General features: G+C 48.3%; 2 protein-coding genes across 3 annotated transcripts in view; both read left to right on the top strand.

Annotated features, from left to right (window-relative positions):
* The window catches only part of CUNH11orf57 (chromosome unknown C11orf57 homolog), an 8,746-nt gene extending 3,432 nt beyond the window's left edge, over positions 1 to 5,314 (top strand). For both annotated transcript variants that reach the window (XM_019547122.1, XM_019547123.1), the window contains exons 4-6: positions 774 to 827; positions 1,763 to 2,858; positions 3,679 to 5,314. In XM_019547122.1, the coding sequence (XP_019402667.1) occupies positions 774 to 827; positions 1,763 to 2,285 (577 nt within the window). In that variant the 3' untranslated portion in view covers positions 2,286 to 2,858; positions 3,679 to 5,314. The remainder of the gene's footprint in view (positions 1 to 773; positions 828 to 1,762; positions 2,859 to 3,678) is intronic.
* An 892-nt stretch (positions 5,315 to 6,206) lies between these two features.
* Positions 6,207 to 15,465, top strand: SDHD (succinate dehydrogenase complex subunit D). The gene is made up of 5 exons (XM_019547121.1): positions 6,207 to 6,579; positions 6,771 to 7,048; positions 8,134 to 8,238; positions 9,533 to 9,677; positions 14,817 to 15,465. Exons 1-5 carry the CDS (start codon positions 6,299 to 6,301, stop codon positions 14,980 to 14,982), a joined length of 975 nt encoding a protein of 324 aa, XP_019402666.1. The 5' UTR covers positions 6,207 to 6,298; the 3' UTR covers positions 14,983 to 15,465.
* Positions 15,466 to 19,632: the final 4,167 nt, after the last annotated feature.

Here is a 19,632-nt window from a genome sequence, read left to right on the forward strand (position 1 = left end):
TCCCCCCTCAGCCTTCTCTTGTGGAGGCTGAACAGGTTCAGGGCCCATAGCCTCCTTGTAGGGCCTGCCCTGCTGCCCCCTGTTCATGCGAGTGGCCTCCTCGGGACCCTCTCCATGTTGTTCACATCCCTCCTGAAGTGTGGCGCCCAGAACTGGACACAGTACTCCAGCTGCAGCCTGACCAGTGCCGCATAGAGGGGGAATATCACCTTGGACCTGTTAAGGGAACTGCTGATTAGTGCTCTAGGGCTATTTATGAGAAACACGAGCATCCTTGAGTCTTTTTAGCTGGACTCCTCCTTTCCAGTCAGTGGAGTCAGTTTCTTCATTCCTCCATGTGTCTTTCATTAGTGCACAAGCCCAATCTGTCTTGGCATACTGGCTACCATAAAATTCTCCACGTAGCCATAATTGTGTCCTTGAATAGGCCTTGGATGTTAAATTCAGTGGTGTACAGACTTTACCACTGGGATAGAGAGCCACATAATTTTATTTTTCTTTTTCACAAAAGGAATTTTGTGATGATGCTGTTGCGTATATAATTCACTATGGTGCAGAAGTACTGGGAAGACAAAATAAATTACATGCCATGGGGATGTCAGTGGGGTTGAGATTTCAGGTTATTGTCTCAAACAGGGAAAACACAAGGTGATCTCCCTTCCTCCCTGTGGACTCTTGACTTCCATTCTTTCTGAGACTCCTGTTCTCCAGCGCCCTTATTTTCTGAGTATCCAGTTTGTTTCTAATGGAGGTTTCCTGCTGTTCCCTTGCAGATGGGGTCATAGCGGCTATAAAGAGTTGTATCCAGAGGAATTTGATACTGACAGGTAAAGCCATTAAATGCCCAGTGTATTACTGCAGTAAAGCTACACAGAGAAATTTGTATGTTATATTCCCAACGTTGATTGTAAATTGACTTTTAGAGACAAAGGAGAATTATAAATTTAGCAAGCCAGTGTCTTGGATAATGCTGATCCATTACTGTGGGGTTTTTAATTCAAAAGAGCAATCACAATATTTTGAAGCGGAGATGGGGATTTGTTTCTTAAGGCAGAAAAAAACAAACTTTCAGGCTTAAAGTCTCCCCTTAACTCCCTCTCTTGAGCTGTACCATTTCTTCAGAGAGAAGATCCTTCCCTTTTATGAGCCCTGAGCAATCACAGTAGTAGCCAGACAGTTTAAGCCCTGAATTAACAGGAATTGAAATGTTTCACAGATGGGTGTTTTCCTCATTGGGCAGTTTCCCACATTCCCTAATTTTGGTTGTCTGCTATACCTCTGCTCCTAGAAATACACAGGGAGCACAATAAATTCCCATGAGACAGAAGGAGAGCTCTAGCAGCACTGAAATGATTTGGACAAAAACAAAAAGACTACAAAATAAAAGAGAGGGGGGAAGAAGCAGGGATTTTTATTTTTTGTTTTTTAACTCTGCATGGTGGAATTATCAAGTCTAATGCTCACTGACTCGCAAATAATAAGTTTTACAGTATCAGGTTACTTCAGAATATTTGGTTTCTGTGCTTGGCTAAAGTGTCTTTTTGAAGTGGCATCTCCCACCTTCCACATCATTTGGAGATGAGCTATTTATGAGCCCTGAAGTTAAAAATGCAGCCAGCCCATCAAACAGTGGAGCCACCTATCTGTATCAAAAGCAGTTTGGGGAGGATGGGATTGATTAGGGCTCAGAAAAGGAAAGTGACAGTACATGACACTCCCAGGGCTCCATTTTTCTTATTTCAGTCTTTGTTCATGTTCACAGTGACCAGCAGGAGAAGGATGAACACGGCGCTCTCAATGGAAAGAAGAAACTGCCCCTTGGAAAACAATCTGCACACAAGTCCAGCAAAAGGAAGAAAGAGAAGAAATCACACAAGAAGAAGCAGAAAAAAAGGTCACACAAAAAGCGGAAGAAAAAGAAAAGGGAGCAAGCCCAGGCCTCGTCTGATTCTTCCCTAGAGAGTGAGTGCTCCCAGGAGGGGGCCTCGAGCACCAAAAAAGGGAAGCGCAAACACAAGAAGAAGTCCAAGAAAGTGCCTGCAAGGAACCCTGCCTCTTCCTCTGGCCAGGAAAGTGACTCTTCTCACCTGAGCAGCTCAGCCACCAGCAGCTCCGAGGAGAGTGAATGTGAGGAGAAAAGGGAAAAGCGGCCTAAGAAGAGGAGGAAGAAGCAACACACATCCCCGTCTGAGAAGCACAGTGAGATCCAGGAAAAGCGGAGCAAGAGGAAGAACTGGAAAGTGGCAGCTGATGAGAAGTCAGAGGAGAGCTCAGATGAGGACTAGTGAGAGGGGGTGACTCTTGGGCTGTGGCTGAACATTGCAGGTTGGAGAACACGGGCCACCGTTCTGGTCCCAGCGTTGCTCCATGGAATGAACATGGCCTGGGGACACAGAGGTGTGACCTTCCTGTCAGCCTGCAGATCACTTCCCATGGGGTTTCTCTGCCTTGAAATCAGGAGAGCTGAAAGCTCTGGGGAGAAGGTGTCTGTCCCTCAGGTGAGGTCTCAAGCTCACCCACCTAATTCCTGATGGACTTTTTTTTTTATTCCATTGTGACTTAGTTGAATTTTGATTCATAGAGTTGCCAGAATCTGTGAAAGGGAAATGGGTGCTTTGGCAATGTTCAGCTCTAGGGGTTTTTAAACTAGGATTTCACAAGAGGAGTTTGTTCCTCTTTTCATTATTAACCATGTAATGACCAATACAGAGTTGCAACTGAGTGGAGGCCACAGACTGAAAGCCTGCCCACAAAGCCAGTAACAAAAGAGGTGCCACTGGACGGAGCCACAGAGATGTCTCATGTCAGCATTTTCCCCACAGTGAAATAACAAACATGGCCCCACCTGGGGAGCTGAGGTAAGGAGGCGGCCCCTGGCTGGAGTGTGTGGGAATATGGCTGGACTTGGCTGCAGGTGGGGTGACCCTTTTGCAGCACAGAGACCAAAGCAGGAGTTCGTTCCAGACTCCTCTCCATTTTCCTGGCACCTGCCTTTTCTGTAGGACTAACTTGCCACCCTTCCCATTGGTGGCCTGTTCCTCCGGGTCTGTCTGCTGATAGGACAGGCCTCTGGTGGGCCTGATGGAGTTGACCTGATGATCAGGGTGTTGAAGGGGCTTTCTTTGCCTTTACCATCATTGTGGCCAAGGTCTGGGAAGAGAGCAATCTCTGTGTCCTGGAGGTCCTCCTCAGGTTTGGTTTTGCTTGAATGCGTAAGGACCTGTCTGCACAGTTCCCTCAGTGCTGCTGCCAGGTGTTCCTGCTCTCACATTAAACTCGGCCTTGCCGTGGTGAAGCTGCTTCATTCCCCCCGTTGGCTGTTCCTGAGCACTCAGTTGCTGCTGTGCTGGAGTGGCTCCCACAATGGCTTTGCTGTTTTTTCCAAGTTGGAGGCATGCAAGCAGAGGTGGCCCCAGGCACCTCCACTAGGACACACCAGGGACAGGGTGTAGGTATTCCCTGAGAGTGAGATGCTGCTGCTCTCCTCCCCTACTCTGAGCAGTCCAGCAGGCTGCTCCAAGGGACTGAGGGTGGGACGGGCTGTTCTATTAAAAGCTCTGCTCATTCTCAGTCTGGGAGTCCACAAACTAATTTCTCCCCTTGGGCCTCTGGTGTCTTGGAAACAAGCTCTACCTGCGGGTGATAGGCAGGGCATTCACAGGCTTCTCCCTTTTTCAGACAGGGCCCCTGGGGCACTTCCAGCTACCTACCTCTTCAGTCTTGGGAAACTTAATTAGAAGAACCTTTGGCAGATGAATACTGTGTAAATGCGAAGTGTTGCACATCTCTAGGTTGGCCTGTCTGAGATCCTGATGGTCACCTCATGAGTCTTACACCATTGGCTTCAGTGACATCGCTCCTGTTTTACCCAGCTGAGACAGCTTAATTCAGCCCTGAGACTACTTGGTGAGCCTTCTGCTGCCTACAAGGACCTCATCGGGGCTGTGGGAGAAGACAGTGCAGTATCCCATTGGAGCTAAGATGAGAGATGCTCGCTGACGGAGCAGACTGCATGTCTGATGGCCCAGAGATTTTTCAGCCCTGCCATCTGCAAACTGCTTGGAGGACTGGTACTGCCGAAGCAAATAAAGAAAGCCTGTGTTGGCCCAGATCCAGCATCTTATTTAATTGCCTCCTTATCTCTGCCTCCAGTAGACACAGATGTTTTGGCCTTCCCTGCATGTTGGCTAAGGGAGAGAGAGGGAAGTCAGTAGTGTGGCATCTCTAGTTTTTCCTGTGCTCTGAACATGCTCCCTCTGATCTGCTCTCTGAAGGGCAGCATTTATGGCTTTGTTTCCAGGGATTCAGAGGGAGCATACAAGCAGCCCTCTCACTTGGGCAGGTCTTGCCTCTTGCTGCCTGGATTCCCAAGCAAGGTTAGCAAGTCTTTTCTGATCCAGGCAGCTCGCTCCTCTGTTGCAGCCTGCAGTCATGTTTATGCAATAACAATGCAGCAGCTTTTCATACATCACCAGAGAAATGTTCAAGTTTTATTTTTTATAACTCCTCTGTACAGAGATTTTTATGAGGAAATGTTCAGCTGCAGAAGATACTAGTTTCCCACATTGAACTGGACCCAGTGTGGACCTTGCTCTAGGTATATTTTAGGGGAGGGATGGAGTGTTGGGTCTGAATCACTGATCCCACTGTGCTGCTCCTAACAACCATTGATGAGAGCACCTAGTATGTCAGAACCTCTGCTTTGATGAGCTAGTCTCTCGGTGTTGAACATGGTTTGCTTCATCCTGCTTCATCCCAAGAACACATCCCAAGGGGGTTCCTGCCAGCTCAAGGCGTCTACTCAGGATAATAGGCTGGCCAGAGTGGGATTCAGGATCTTTTACCCATTCTTGGCCACCTCCTCTTTACCCAGGACAGTCTGAATTTTGCCTTCCTTTGTACTCCAAGCAGCAGTGTCTGCTGTTGGAACCTCTGCCTGAGCCTGCTGGAGCTTTGCTGTGATTGAGTCAGGAAGAGATGAGAGCAGTTCTTTGGTGAACATGCCCTTTACTTTCTATCCCTTCTCCCCACTTCTGAGCTGGAGTGTCTGATTCTGGCAACCTCCCATGTATTTGGCTGGTCTCCTGCCTCTGAACCCCAGGTTTCCTGCTCTGTATTGTGTTGCACTATCGGCATTGAACATATTTTTAAGTGAATTCTAAAATGGTGCCAGTGGGAAGGTGCGTCTCTTTCTGTGAGACTTAAGTACAGAATTTTTAATTTTTGTGTGTTCCTGTGAGACGGTGGGTGTTCACGTTAGTAATGTAACAGGTACCAACAGTCTCCAAGAGAATAAATTGGGCTTTTCAAATGACTCTTCTTTGGGGTTTTTTTGCAGGCATGTAAAATACTAACATTTAGACTGTTAAATAAAATTATACCTGCCTTTGGGCCTTAGTGCCCAAGTTTAGGAGTCTCTGTTTTACTCTGACAGCAGAGACAGCTCTGTCTTGTTCTGTAACATCCTCTAACAATAACTGAGTACCATGCCTCCTGTCCCTTGCAAACAGATTTAGCCAAGCTTTTTATAATGAGGATTAATCCAGGGACGCTAACGAGGGTTTGCATTTGTTTGTGTAGTTGCAGTACAACTTTGCTACCCCAAAGCTCTGGGCAGACCTAACTGCATTGATTTCACAGCTGGGTTTGTATTTCCAGGGCCTCCCTTGTCATTGTACCTGGCAGGGCTACAAAGTGGAGGAAATACTGCAGTGAGCTTTACCAAACTGTAAAAATACCTGGGGCAATTGATTTTTGATGAGATTTGCTTGTTGGCTCTCATACCCCTAGCCCAGCAGCTCCCAATCTGGGGTACACGTACCATCAGTGGTACGCAGACAACCTGTCAGGGGTACACGTTCACAGACTTATCATGATGACTTAATAGGACAAAAATTTGCTGGTGGTACTTAAGGTTGTATCATTTTAAATCAGTGACATGCAATTTGTCAGAGTTGGGGAACCGCTGCCCTAGCCCAATGCAGCCAGGCCAGTGGTTGTACTGCAAGCAGAAAACATTTTCACTGCTTTCCTAGTTGCATTGAAGTTATTTCCATTATGGTCATTCATGGATCTTCTTTAAAGAATGCAGTTTGGTGCTAGGGCAGTTACTTGACCTGACCCCACTCCCCCCCACTCCAGACAACGCGAATATTCCTTTCACTAAATTTAAAGAAAGGGGAGAGGAGACTTTCGTGCCATGAACTTGCAAGGAGGAGGATTCCTGATGGTTTATTAAGCTGCACCTTGCACGCCCACGACACGGTTATGCAAAACCCGGAAAGCACCGGACGCGCCCATGGGGCAGAGCCTCTCCGGGCTGTGGCAGGAACGCCTTCTCAGCAGCACACAGGCGCCCTCCGGGGCTGACGAGAGTCTGCTGGGGCTGAAGGAGGAGGCCAAAGCCTGCCATGCTCAGTGCCCCGCTTTCTGCAGGATCTGCGAGAAGCGCTGGGTGATGGACAGGGTCGTGTCGATAAACCGGTCCACGCAGCTGGCCAGGCAGCTCTCCGAGCGATGGTCCAGTTTCGAGCCGGGCTTATCCACGCACTTGTCCCAGCACACCTCCATGAAGTTGTGCACCTGCGGGCGGGACGGTTGCTCACAGCCCGCTCGGCCCCTCCCGCCCCGCGACGGCTTGCCCAGGGGTCCCTGGCTCCGGGGCCTCCCATATCCAACCCGGGGGGTTTCTTTAAATAAGGTCAAAAATCCGGGCTGGTGGTGGAAGCTTTTCCCGGCAGCGCCCAAAACTGCACGCGGGAGCGGGGGGTCACCTGGGCCGTGAACTGCGCACGCTGCTGCTCGGCCGCCACCAGCTCCCGCAGCTCGGACACAGCGGGGTCCCCCCCGCCCGCCTCCGCCATGGCCACGCCGCCGGAACCGGAAGTGCCGGCTCGCCGCGCCGGAAGTGCAAGGCCAGGACGCGCTTCCGCTTCCGAGTGTTCCCGTGTCCTTGCGGCGCGGTGGGGAAGGAACGGCCACATCATGATGGCGGCGAGCTGGGCGCGGGCGGGGCTCCGGCTTGGGCCGGGGCGGGCCGTGGGGCGTGGTGAGTGCGGGGCGCCCGGAGACACCCACCCCACCCCACCACTTCCCCCGCCCCGTGCCGGGCCCGGGGCTTCGCCCTCGCGTGGGGGGGACGGCGGGTGTGCCCGCGTGCCTTCGTGCTTCCACGTGCCTGTGTGTGTGGGTGTGCGTGCCTGCATGTACGTGTACATGTGGGTGTGCATTCGTGTGTTTCCCTGTGTTGGTAGGTGCGTGTGCCCGTGCTCTGAAGCGCCCCTGCGTCTTTCCCCTCCTGTTCCTGTCTCTCTCCCGTTGTCCCCCAAAGGCTCGAAGCCCAAACTGGAGCTCGCCCCGCGCAGCCCTGCAGTGCCCCAGTTCAGGGAGCACGCGGCCCGGCCACCTCTCTGGAGGCCTTTGACGACGACGTGCTTGGAAACCAGGGGCCTCTGTGCACAGAGCCATTAGCGCAAGAAGCGCCAGCTGTGCCTGCTCCCTGGCATTCAGAGCGGTGGCGGGGCTGTGTGCTGCCCGGGCTCGATGTCACTGACTCACTTCCTCCAACCTCTGTTGGCTTCAAGGTCCCCGTGGGACTCGTCCAGGCCGCAGCTGCTCAAGGGCCTCGACCCGGCACTGGCCTGTGGGAACTCAGTACTGAGAAGGCAGAGCAGTGTCTTCCGCTTGACCTCTTGTCACCGCGGGGAGGATGAGATTTCCCCGACACCTGTGACGCCCTTGCAGAATCTGTGGTGCTGACCTGGGTGGTTATGGCCTTTCCCTTTTTTAGACATCTTGAAGCAATGTTATGGCTGGAGATTGTTTAACTTCTGGATGCACGTGGCTTCCAGTGTGAGATGATTGGTAAGGAAAACCTGGAACGCGTGGTTATCAGCCTTGTAAATATTGTGAGTCACTTCCCGAAAGTCCTCCCTTGAATTTGGAAGCAACTTGGCTTCCCTGTTTTGGGGAGTGCTCCAGGCTCTCATAGGCAGAACTTTATGGCCTCTGGTAGATCTTGTTTGTTGACTCTTTTTTCAAGTGTGGATTGTTGCAATAAATCTTCCAGGGCTTTAACTTTAACTCTGGGTGAGGCGTAAGCATGTATTACTTAATCCTGGTTCTGTTTTACAGTTCTTCTGAGTAAGATCCTTTTGACCAGACCCATTGTTGCATCTCCACCCGCCTTTGATCGTCTGACTCTGACGCGTCAAATCCACACACCTCCCGATACCGTTGGTACGTCATTAGAAGCAGGAGTGCCTGGGGTTTGAGACCTAGTGATTTTGGGTTAAATTTTCCTCTACCACATCTAATCATGTTCATCTCTGCGCAAAAATTCTGTTAAGAACATCAGCTTTTGGGTTGTTTTAGTTGATATTTGGGCTTCCCCTTTATGGTTGGTCCCAATCATCTGCCCCCCCCTTGTGTTGTAAATGGTGTGGTTTAAATGAGTAAAATTTTCCGTGCATGTATGCGGCATTTCCTTTGACTGTTGTGTGGAAATCGGTATTGCCTGAAATTTCACGTCTCCTTTTTAAAATGATGCTTTCTGTTTGGTAGGGCTGAAAAATTCAGTGTTCTTTTTCATAGGATAAAATTAATTTCCCAGTGATGTTTTATTGTTAGAGCACACAGAAAAACCAGTGTTCAGTGAACACTGTGCTCACAGGAGCAGAACAAAAGTGGTAGGCCTTCCTTGGGTGGTATGGTAACGGCTAGTTCACAAGCCTTGCCTCTCAACAGCTGCCTTATTGCAAGTACTTTCATTCCAGCGCTGTAGCAAAAATGTTCTGAATTCCTTTACCCTGAAGAGTGGAGAAATGTTTTTATTTGATTTTTGGTACAATTCAAATGAAATCTCTGTATGACGTTATGGTTTTAGACTGTTCGAAGTCAAATATTTAGATAGGTGCTCCAATGCATGTCTTATATTCTAGACACAACTTCACAATCGATGCTTTGTAATTTTGCCTTCACTAAGAAGTTGCAGCATGGAGCAGGTCAGTGGCTTGCCCTGGGCTGCACAGTGAATTGGGAGCAAAACTGAAAGTGCAGCCCAAGCATCTTGTTGGGTTTTCTCCAGACATGACCCTGCTTTTCATCCTCTCCTTTCATGAAGTTCTGAGCAGGAATAGGAAAGTAGAACCAGTGAGGTCTGTGGCTGTAAGCAGTTTGTGACTAAGCACTAGAACAAACCACTTTATGATTGTCCTTTGGTGGGTGTACTGGGACCTGTTGTGGAACAGAAGGCCACAAAACTAAAAGGTCTCTTTCCCTTTGACTTCAGCTGTTGCATTTTCAGTCTGTTCTAACAGATGGAACTTTCCTTTGTGCAAAGCCGACAGGCACGGGGAGGAGGGCTTTTGCCAGTGTGTCATTTTAGACCATACGGAAGACAAGTAAGTTGAAGGCATCCTAGCATTGCCCGGCTAAGCAGCATATGTGAAACTACTCGGACAGAGGAGCCGTTGCTTGGTTTGGAACCCTGCAAGCAGAAATTACACTCTGAAAATGCTTTTTTTTATTCCAGCCCCCTCCAAGGCTGCATCTCTTCACTGGGCAGGCGAGCGAGTTCTCAGTGTCATCTTGCTGGGTCTCTTGCCTGCGGCCTATATGTATCCAGGACCTGTCGTGGACTATTCGCTGGCTTTTGTCCTCCCTCTTCATGGTCACTGGTAAGCACAGAGGACTGGCAGAACTGGAGATGAAGGTTTTTGTGGTTGTTCCAATAACCAGAGCTTTTCTCTAGGCTCAGAGCTGTGGTGAGAGATGGAGTCAAGCAGTACATTTAATGTCAGTTTTCTGACTCACGTAGAATGCCTGGTAAAATGCAAAAACTCATTTCCCTTAGTCCTAGGGGCTGGCCTCTTATAGCCTCCACCAGACTTGCACCAGCTCGGGCCTTCCTGTGGCACTGCCTGTTCAGGTATAGGGCAGGATAGGTGTTCTCATTATGGGGCTGCCTCTTGTCTCCTCAATTTCCTACACTTCGCTCTCTCCATATTCCACATTTTACAAGCAATAGAAACCCTAAGGCGGTTCTGTGACTGTTAACTGCGCCTGCCTAGCATTCATTGTCTTACAGTTTATGTAGGATCTTAGGTTCTGACCACACCCATGAAAGCAGCACCAGGACAGAATCTGATCTGAAGTGAGATCCTTCCAAAGAAACCCGGGGTCCGGTAGGGGTGCTCTTCCCTCTGCCTTGGTGCAGAGTGAAGGCATCAGCTTAGCCTTGGGGCTCTATGTTATCCAAGGTCTTCTCCTTTGGGCCAAGTGAAAAATCAAAGACATGGGTATCTGTACACTTGAGGAATCTGTGTGCTTCTGAGTCAGGATATTTATCTTGGAGTCTTGGCCAGAGTCCATCTTGTTTTATTGCCTTTCACTTGGCTGAATTCCTTCTGCAGTTTCAGTTGGGTGCAGGGTTTTTCACTTCCTGCTATGCACAATGCAGCTGTTCAAGTGCTGCTGGATTTTTAACCTGGAGGAGACTGGTAGAAGGCCTGTCTGTGTGTATTGGGCGACTCTTGGTGGCGCTGGGATTGAACCAGGGCAGGGCTTGATGTCTGTGGAGGCATGCATGCAGAGATTGCCTGAAGCAGGGCATTTGTGTCCATGATGACATGAACATGGATGACGAAATCCCTCAAAAAGTGGAGTTTTGCAACTGCCGTTACTGTGGTACACAGCGATTCTCCCTGCAGCTGTAGGGTACCTTGTCTGTCTAGGTGGCAGGATGCCCAGATTAGCATGAGCTCCCTGCTTACAGAATAATTGGGCCCTCGGGTACTCAAAGAAGCTACCTTGGTACTTTAGCCAGGCAGAATACACTCCGTGGTTACCTTTGGACATGTCTCTGCTTGTGTTGTGAAGAGCAGCATGGAAACTAAAGCAGAGTACAACCTTCCATGCTTTTCTGATGTAGCCCAGGATCGTTGGTATTTGGCACCTGCATGGTGAAGGGCTTAGTGACCACAGGTGATCCATTAGTGAGCGCCTGATCTTTCATCCATGTATTTTGGCCCATGTGGGGTAGCTGTTTGTTAACTGCATTAACTGAATAGGTTCATCTAGCAATGTCCCCCCTTCACTGGCTGCATTTCCATCTTGTTGGACACATGCCCAGGATGGCAGTTGGCCTACCTGGCCATGCAGGCACTTGTACGGTAGGCCAGATACCTTGAGTGGTGGAACCACACAGTGCCCCAGATATCAGTTACAACCAATTGGATCTACTTTGTGCAGCAGGTTGAAAAGCATGTCACGGTGCTCTGGGATGAAGGGGGCTCTGTCTGCCAGGCATGTGAGAGCAATTCTCTGTGTTTTCAAAGTTATGCCAGCAAACCCTGTGCTCATTGACAGTGGTGAGGGCTTTCCCTGGAGAGCTTAAATGTGGGTTCCGCTTGTTTGTTCTGCTGCAATGTAATTTCTCTGGGAAGGATTTCACCAATGATGGGGCCATGAGAAATTCTAACCACAGCAACTCTGCACGTGCCTGAGGAGGTATCTGCATCTTGCATTTCTGCAACATGACTCAACAGACTTGTGGAAAGTTCCACTGATCTAAAATGTGGTTTGGTACCAGGATCCTGCCTCTTGGAGCTTCCTGGAGGGAAAGTGCATGCATGCTGTGGCCAACTGCATTCTGATTAGTCCTTCAATCTTACACTGACCTTACAGAAAGCAAGACAGTGTTTCAATACTGAAAAATCGGGAGCAAAATGCCCCTCTTAACAATCGGGTAGGGACTTCCCCCAAACCTTGTGCAATAGAGATGCGTGTTTGGTTTGTCTCTTCCAAAGCTTGTCTTCTAGAAAATCAAGTACATCACTTGCTCATAGTGTCTCATCACTGGAAAATTCGTGTGGTAATAAGAAACTTCCCACTTCTAAAGCATGGGCCACAGGGTCTTAAATCTTCGCCTGCACATGCAGTGGCAAAAGGTGTGTTTTGAACTGTGGCTGGCAAACCTGGGTAGAGAGAGCAGTACTCAGAATCCACCACCAGCTCCTCTTTAACCTGATCTGCCAATCTGAGTTTAAACCCAAGTTGTCTTTTACCCACTGCTGTTTTTAATCCAAGTGAAGAGCACACCTTTTACTCTTTGCTGCCACAGAGCTATGACCTTAGCTTCCTGCAGGGCAGCCAAGCCTTTTGTTGCTAAAATAAAAATACCAGCTTTGCAGCACTGGGGTTCCTGTGCTGTTGCTTCATATGCATCAGGTGTGTTTTCCCTCTTCCTTGTGGCTGTGGACTCTTGATCTTATCACCCTTGGCTACAGCCCAGGAGTTTTATTACAGTTTCCACTTTTGGCTGGGAGTGTGAGTACAACCCCACCCTGGCAGAACACCTTCAAAGGAAGAGATCTTCAAGTCGGTGACAAATGGGAGAGGCTGTGCTGATGGCCAGTGCTGTGCCAGGGCTTTGTTCTCCTCTCTCTGTTCTCCCTTGGCTCTCAGCTCTGGGACTCTGCTGAAAACCCAGCTGAATGTAGACCTTCAGGAAGAAATTTCTGCTCTCCTCGTACTGTTATGAAGCACTCCAGGAAGGGCAATGCTGACTCACTCTGCGAGTTGGTGTAAACACCCAGTTCAATTTGCATGAGAAACCTTAAGTCACTAGGGTCTTGCACCCAGTTTGGCAGGTCAAGGTTTGCTTGTACAGGGAAACTGCAGTGCAGTAAGCTAGGATGTAGACTTAAGGCCACTAGCCACTGCACATTAACTCCATGTGTGGCCACTTTCAGCGCCCAGTAAAACCGAGGCAAGTGACTCTGCTTTGGCGGGGGGTAAGCTGTATAGCACAAAAGCATTTGAACAGACATTGAGAGCATTGGTATGAGAGGCCAGTGTGCTGTAAATTCCCTTTGCTGGCCAGTAATTTTCCCGGGTGAACAAACCCTGCTGGCTGACTGTGCCACATGAAGCAGAGTCAAATGACTGAGTTACACGCTGACCACTTTGAGCTCTGTGGAGCAGTATGCAAGACAGCTGTGGATGCTGTGCAGATCCATGGCTCTGATCTGCTACCTGTGTAGCTCTAGCTGTTTGAGCTGTAGTATTGAGTGTCCCATTTGTCTACTTCTTTTTGGCTTCTTGACTTCCCCACCTCCTCCCCTGTGTCTCTGTGATAGCCACACTAAGGACTTCTTCAATTTCCCTTATTTTTGGTGATCTTAAGGTGACAAAACTCATGTCTTGGAAAAGCAGACCCAGCAAGTTTCCTCTTTGTTTTCCCCTCGTGGCACCTGCTTTAGTGCACTGCATGCTGCGAGGTCTCTACGATGGCTTGTTAACCTGGATCAGACAAGATGTCTGGGCTTCTGGCTGCCGTGAGGCAAGTCATGGGATCCAGTAAATGCACAACACTCTTGATCCTAAATCAGCTCACGCCTTTTCCAGGGTAGTGCCTGCCAGTCCAGACTTCCTGTGCCTTTGGCATTCAAGTTCATGTTGATGTAATCCTGCCACAAAGGCAAGGGATAACTGAAACATGAAATAAAGGATCAGTTGCCAGGCTGACCCTTGCAGGAAGATTCTAGGGCCTGCTGACCTCTTGGCTCAGTGTTCTTCAATCTCGGGTGTGTCCCAGGTCCCACCAGGCTTCTGTGTTGGTGCACCCATGTTAGAAAGCCTTATCCAGAAGGAAAATGCCAGACCCCTTTCTGCTTCCTGTATGGAAACATGATGCGGTAGGAGACAACAAGGAAAGTTTCAAGTGTAGTCGTAACTATTATTTCAGAAAAATACACTTTTTGTGACACTGGACCATTCAGCGGCTTTTTTGGTGTCGACTGCTGGCAGTTATAGCAAACAGAATGGGCAGCCCTTAACTTTAGTCCAGCTGATGTACCCATATCAGAATCCATAACAAAGCCAGCTGACTTCACATAGTTTGTGACAATTGACAATGAAGTGGTGTGACTGTTGGGTTGTGGCCAGTGCTTCAGTAGCGTAGAAAACCTCTGCTCAGTTGTCTCCTGCAAGGTGACAGCCAAGATCCCTGCTGAAGTTTCAGGATTGCCATTTGAGAGGTATCTTAAAGGATGCTGGAGGCTTGGTTGGCCTTGCCAGAGATCAGGAGAGAGGACAAAATCTCAGGACTTCCCACATGTTTCTGGGCAATGCCACTTGTATGCAGGAAGCTTAGGGTTTCCTCTGATCTCTTCTGCAGTGCAACCAGCAGGTCTCAGACCATCACTGCCACTTGTGAGGGATATTGTATTCTTTGAAGGAGCTGTATAAAGCAGCTTGTATCCTAGATACTGCTGCTCAAGTTACCTTTAGAATTGTCCTCTGTCCCTAGCTGCCTGCAAAGTGGAGCATGGATCTTACCTCAGCAAAAAGCAGCAAGCACCAGACCCTTGCCTACACTAGTCTGGTTGCAAAACACAACCACCAGGTTTGGTTTACACCCACGCAACACTGTGCTCAGAAGGGCAAAGTGCTCCCTGAGAGAGCCCTGGCTGCTGGAGGAATGTGAGAGCCTGAGGGCGCCCTGTTTCTGGGCCTGCTGCCAAAGTTGCTCCAGGTCTCTTGAACAACAGGAGCTGCATGGACAGAGCTGCATCCCCCTGCAGTTTTTGTGGGCAGGGCTGTGTTGGCTGTGGGGTGCGGACACAGCTTCCCTGAAAGAACTTGTGTGATGCAGGAGAAGGCTGAGGGAGCTGGGGCCCAATTCTTGCTTGTAAAATGCTGATAGAGAATTGCTGGAGGCCGTTGGCTCCTCCAGAGAAAGTGCTCAGGCAAGCTGGGCAGATGTTCCCAGGGATTGCTATGTTCTGTTTTCAGTATGTTTCTCTCTTTCTCAGGGGTCTTGATCAGGTTATAACTGATTACGTCCATGGGGAGGTATCGCCTATAGTGGCCAAAGGATTTCTGCATGTACTGTCTGCTCTGACCTTCTCAGGCCTCTGCTACTTCAACTATCATGACGTGGGTATCTGCAAGGCGGTGGCTATGCTGTGGAGCCTCTAACCTACCACCAACCTTCCAGCACAAAATGATTGTTCACTGCTGCCTTTGCTTCAACATCTAGTTATTAAAGCATTCAATGAGGGAGCAATTAATTTTTTTTCAAAGTGGCGGGGGTGGGAACAGGCAGTTAGTTAACCCCAAAAAGAGAGCTCAGTGGCACTTTGCTAGGAGAGAAGAATAGATTGAAGTGATCTGGATGCTGACAAAGCTTCAGGTGTAAATTGGGGTGAATTACTAGGCTTACATCAGCAATAATTCCATATGGCTGAAACCTGTTACCCATTAGAATAGCATCTTGGCTAAGTTGGTTGCAGCATGATTTTGCAAAGAAAATGTGCCTGTGGAAAGTTGAATCATTGTTCCTGAGATTACATCAAGTGTGTGCGCAACGTGCCTCATGTAACTGAGCGGGCCCTGAAAGTTGGTGTAAAAAAGGGACACTTTTTTGTTGTTAATCCATTCAATAAAGAATTTACAGAAGACTGTGTGTCTGTCCATGATGCATTTTTTTTTTCTCTCTCCCCAGTCATTTTAAAGTATTCTTGCTGCTCCTGCTGTTGGTGTAACTGTTTTAAAACCAAAGCATAGACTCCGGTTTTCACTCTTACTTGATGTTTGAGTGTGCTGAGAAAATGTGGTGTTGAATGTCATCTAATTATAGGATGAAAGAGTGTTTTGATGTAGATTAAGTCTTAGGAGCCATAAGCAGTTTCTCATTATTATGAAACTCAAACCATGTGTGCCATGATTTCTCGTAAGTGAGAGAACCTGATCCACACCCAGCTCCCTGGCCCATTCTTTCCTAAGTATGTTCAAGGGGATTCCAGTGAGGTCTGTACTGATTCATCTTTCTATGTTTAAATTCATCAGCCAATGCATGCTTAGTCTGATCCCAAAATTCCTTCTCCCCGCTTTGGGAATTAGCTTGGTTGCGGTGCTTGATATTATTCTAACTTCATAAGCAGGGATCGGGGTTTTCTGCTCACCACAGGAAAACATCGATTTTTCTCATTCTAAGACCACAGAGCCCCCAGTAGAAGGACAGCAGGGTGGGGAGTCTGCAGCTGCTGTGCTCCAGCTGTGCCACCCATGGAGGAGGGGGAGCTGGGTTCTCCTCCAGCTGCAGCAGCTGCTGCTTCCTGCAGGCTGCGGTCTTGGGCACTGCTTGTGGGTTGGGGGGAGTGGAGCCAGGGGGCTGCAGACCTGGGTTCCTGGCCCTGTAACCCTGTTAACAGAGGACCCCCTCTGGCATGGGCCCCCTGTGGGGAGTGGGGGGCGGCACCAACAGGGCTGTGGGTGGGGAGTCAGGGGCACTGGCATATCAGGGCTGCTCAGTGCAACAAAGCAGGGAGGGCATAGCCGCAGCTGGACCTGCACCCTGGTGAGTGAAGGGGGCAGGAGGAGCTCTAATTTTCCATGATAAAAAAACCCAAAATCAAACACCAAAATGTGTTGGTATTTAGAATATATCTTATTATAGTGACTGAGGCACTGGTAGGTTTCCAGAGTGCTTTAAAATTGTAAATATATCAATAAAACATTGCATTCAGCTGATACATATATATAGTAGTGTTTCATTTGAATTGCAGAAAAACATGGATTTTGGAGGTTTTAATCAAAGAGCTTGTGACTTTTTTTTTTTTTTTTTAAAACAGAGAAAACCGGGATCCCTGTAAGGTAAGAGGGTACGTGGTTGCTGTCTGATGCCAGCAGCATGTTTTGGTCAGCACTACCATGCAGTGCGTTTATTTAAGTTTATCTGTTCAATAAACCCATTTTGTTGCCCCCATCCCCACCCCCCACTAAATCTTCTCCAATTCATTTGGCAGTATCAGGCAGTTACTGGTATGGACCCTTCCTTGGCCACGACCTGCTCTGCAGTACGATGGCGTTCTAATAATGCACTTTTTTTTTTTTCTTTTAAGTGTAAAAGACCTTTGAGCTGGCCAGTCTGTAACCAACACCATCCTCTGTCATTTCTTCTATATTTAAAAATAAATGAATGAATCAAAAACCTGAGCTATGGTAACCTGTTTCTGGGATGCATGAGTCTGGCAAATTATGGTTGCTTCTGTTTTTTTTTTTTTTTAGAAGACTAAGAGAGGAAGTGATCTTCACCAACTTGCCCAGTTATATGGGTTGTTGTATAAAGGTTTCCAAGCCCCCATTAATGCAGGGCAGGCAGCGCTATGAATGGAGCACTTGAAGAAGAAAAGTTGTGCTTTGCTGCATTGGGCAAACCGGCAAACACAGCAGTTTATATCAATCCCTATTAGATCAGCTTCCTGTTATTTTGCTCACTTTCTTGACTTAAAATTTATATTTGTGGTCTAAAAGGAGCATATGTCAGAATATCTGAGAAAAAGGACACAAAGACCTGCCACACTTTGAATCACTCCTTTCACGTCAGAGTTGACTGTTCCTGCCTGGAAAAGTCTGGCCTCAGCTCTCTGTTCCTTTTATCGCTTCTTGTACAGTAAAAAGTGCTAGATCTGTACATGAGTCATCTGCAACCCCTTTTGCAATCTTTATCATTGGCTAGTAGAAACAATATGAATTTGCAGGACTTCAAAAACTTTTGGGAACAATGTCGGGGTGGGGGAACTTTTTCACAAAGAGGGTAGTAAAACTGAAACAGGTGGCCCAGAGAGGTGGTGGGGTCTCCATGCTGGGAGGTTTTTAAGCCCTGGTTAAACAAAGCCTCGGCTGGGATGATGTAGTTGGGGCTGGTCCTGCTTTGAGCAGGGGGGTGAGCTAGATGTGACCTCCTGAGGTCCCTTCAACCTTCATTTTCTATGATTCTCCCTCACCCTGTCGATGTGAACCACTTGCACTTTATGAAGTGTTTGTTGCCTTACCTCAGTAGCACAGATGTTACAATCCGGTTTGATCCCTCCTTTTAGAACAATTATCAAGCCTGCAGTGCTGGGCTTCCTAGTATCTAAGCCAGCTGGGCCTGTACTGAGTCTCTCTGGATGCATCCGTGTGAGTAGACTAATTCTACTGTGCATTAGTGTGACAGGCAAAACCCATGCTAATGCTCTAATACGCAGTACACTGGCTCCCACGAGGCAGCCTCATGGTCTTCTTATTCATCTGAGAGTGCAGCATGCATCTGCTTCCGCCCGTGAACTGGTGTCGGAGGCTGAAGGCTTGCCTGGACTTGCCCAGACAGCAGCCTGCCAAGAAACCCACTCAGTTTTAGTTCATGAACAAAACTCTCAAGAAAGCAGTGGAACCCATTCATTTTGCTCTCAAAACCTGTCCCAACCACAAGGAAAAATAGATTTTCCACACACCAGGCTAGGGGGGCGGGCGGTTAATGTTTAATCCTTTTTTCTTATGTTTTTAAAAAGCAGTCAAGAAATAGCTTATGTATGATACAGCAGCGTTTTTAGAGTGATTTTTCAGTTAAGTTTTGAAATGTATATTCATGGTCTCGTCTACTTCATGTCCACTCACACAGCTCTTTAAAATCAGTTTAATTAAGAATTAGTGTACAACACATCTTAACGTCACAAAAGACCCTTTTTGCTAATTATGGTGCATTAAGTTTAGTTCCTGTCATTACAGGTTCTAAATTTAATGCACCATAATTACAGTGCATTAATGAAGGTGTAGATCCTCCGTGTCATAGGTCTGGATTTTTAGGCCACGTTTCTAGGCTTAAATCTCCTTTCTGTGCCCTTCCTTAAGCCACAAGACACCACTGTATAGTAGCTTTGGCTCTGGAGCACTGCCTTTTGGTTTAATGCTTGTGGGTCCGGTGTGACAGGTAAGCAGGGATGCACAAGCTCAGCAAAGTAGTTCAGTCTCAAAAACTGCTTTTAAAAGTTGCCAGAGGTTGAGATCTTAGCAGAATACTACACAAGGCTCAAGGGCACGTCGGAGCAAGCCTCAACTCCTTGAGTCTATGGCGTTGCAGGCAGAGTCCTTCCTGTTTTCATCCTTCAGGCAGTTACCCTCCCACTCCCCTTAAATAGCACCCCGACACCCCCCAGTCACATGCCTTGGTTTGCAAACTGCAGAGCTCCTGCCCCTCCTAGCCTGGGGCGTGGAAAATCCTGGAGTCACCAGGAACAATGGCCACAAGCTGAGGGAGGGTAGGTTTAGGTTAGATATTAGGAAGAACTACTTCGTGGTAAGGGTGGCCAGAGCCTGGAATAGGCTCCCTGGAGATCTTCAAGAGGAGACTGGATAGGCACCTGGCTGGGGTCTTATGACCCCTGCTACCCCCAGTGCTCCTTCCTGCCCATGGCAGGAGGTTGGACTAGATGATCTGTCTAGGTCCCTTCCCACGCATTGGTCCTATGACCTTTCCTTGGGGATGGGTTCCACTGCTTTCTTGAGAGTTTTGTTTACGAACTAGAACCGAGGGGGTTTCTTGGCAGGCTGCTGTCTGGGCAAGCCCAGGCAAGCCTTCAGCCTCCGACACCAGTTCATAGGCGGAAGCAGATGCATGTTGCACTCTCAGATGAATAAAGACGGTAAGGCTGCCTCGTGGGAGCCAGTAAAATCTGTGGTACCAGGAGGGATGAACAGCTGTTTTGCAAACAAATTTAAAAAAGAATCAATTTGACCAAAGAGAGAATTTAATAAATTTTAAGAGAACTGCATTATTGAAGTTGCAAAAAAGTTAATGTTTAATAC

This window comes from Crocodylus porosus, unplaced genomic scaffold (assembly GCF_001723895.1).
Source record: "Crocodylus porosus isolate Cpor-Errol unplaced genomic scaffold, CroPor_comp1, whole genome shotgun sequence".
Lineage (NCBI taxonomy): Eukaryota > Metazoa > Chordata > Crocodylia > Crocodylidae > Crocodylus > Crocodylus porosus.

Coding starts and splice junctions, on each gene's coding strand:
- SDHD (XM_019547121.1), top strand. CDS start 6,299: ATGGGGCAGAGCCTCTCCGGGCTGTGGCAGGAACGCCTTCTCAGCAGC. Junction 6,580..6,770: donor CACACCTCCATGAAGTTGTG/CACCTGCGGGCG, acceptor GGAGCGGGGGGT/CACCTGGGCCGTGAACTGCG. Junction 7,049..8,133: donor GGGGCGGGCCGTGGGGCGTG/GTGAGTGCGGGG, acceptor TCTGTTTTACAG/TTCTTCTGAGTAAGATCCTT.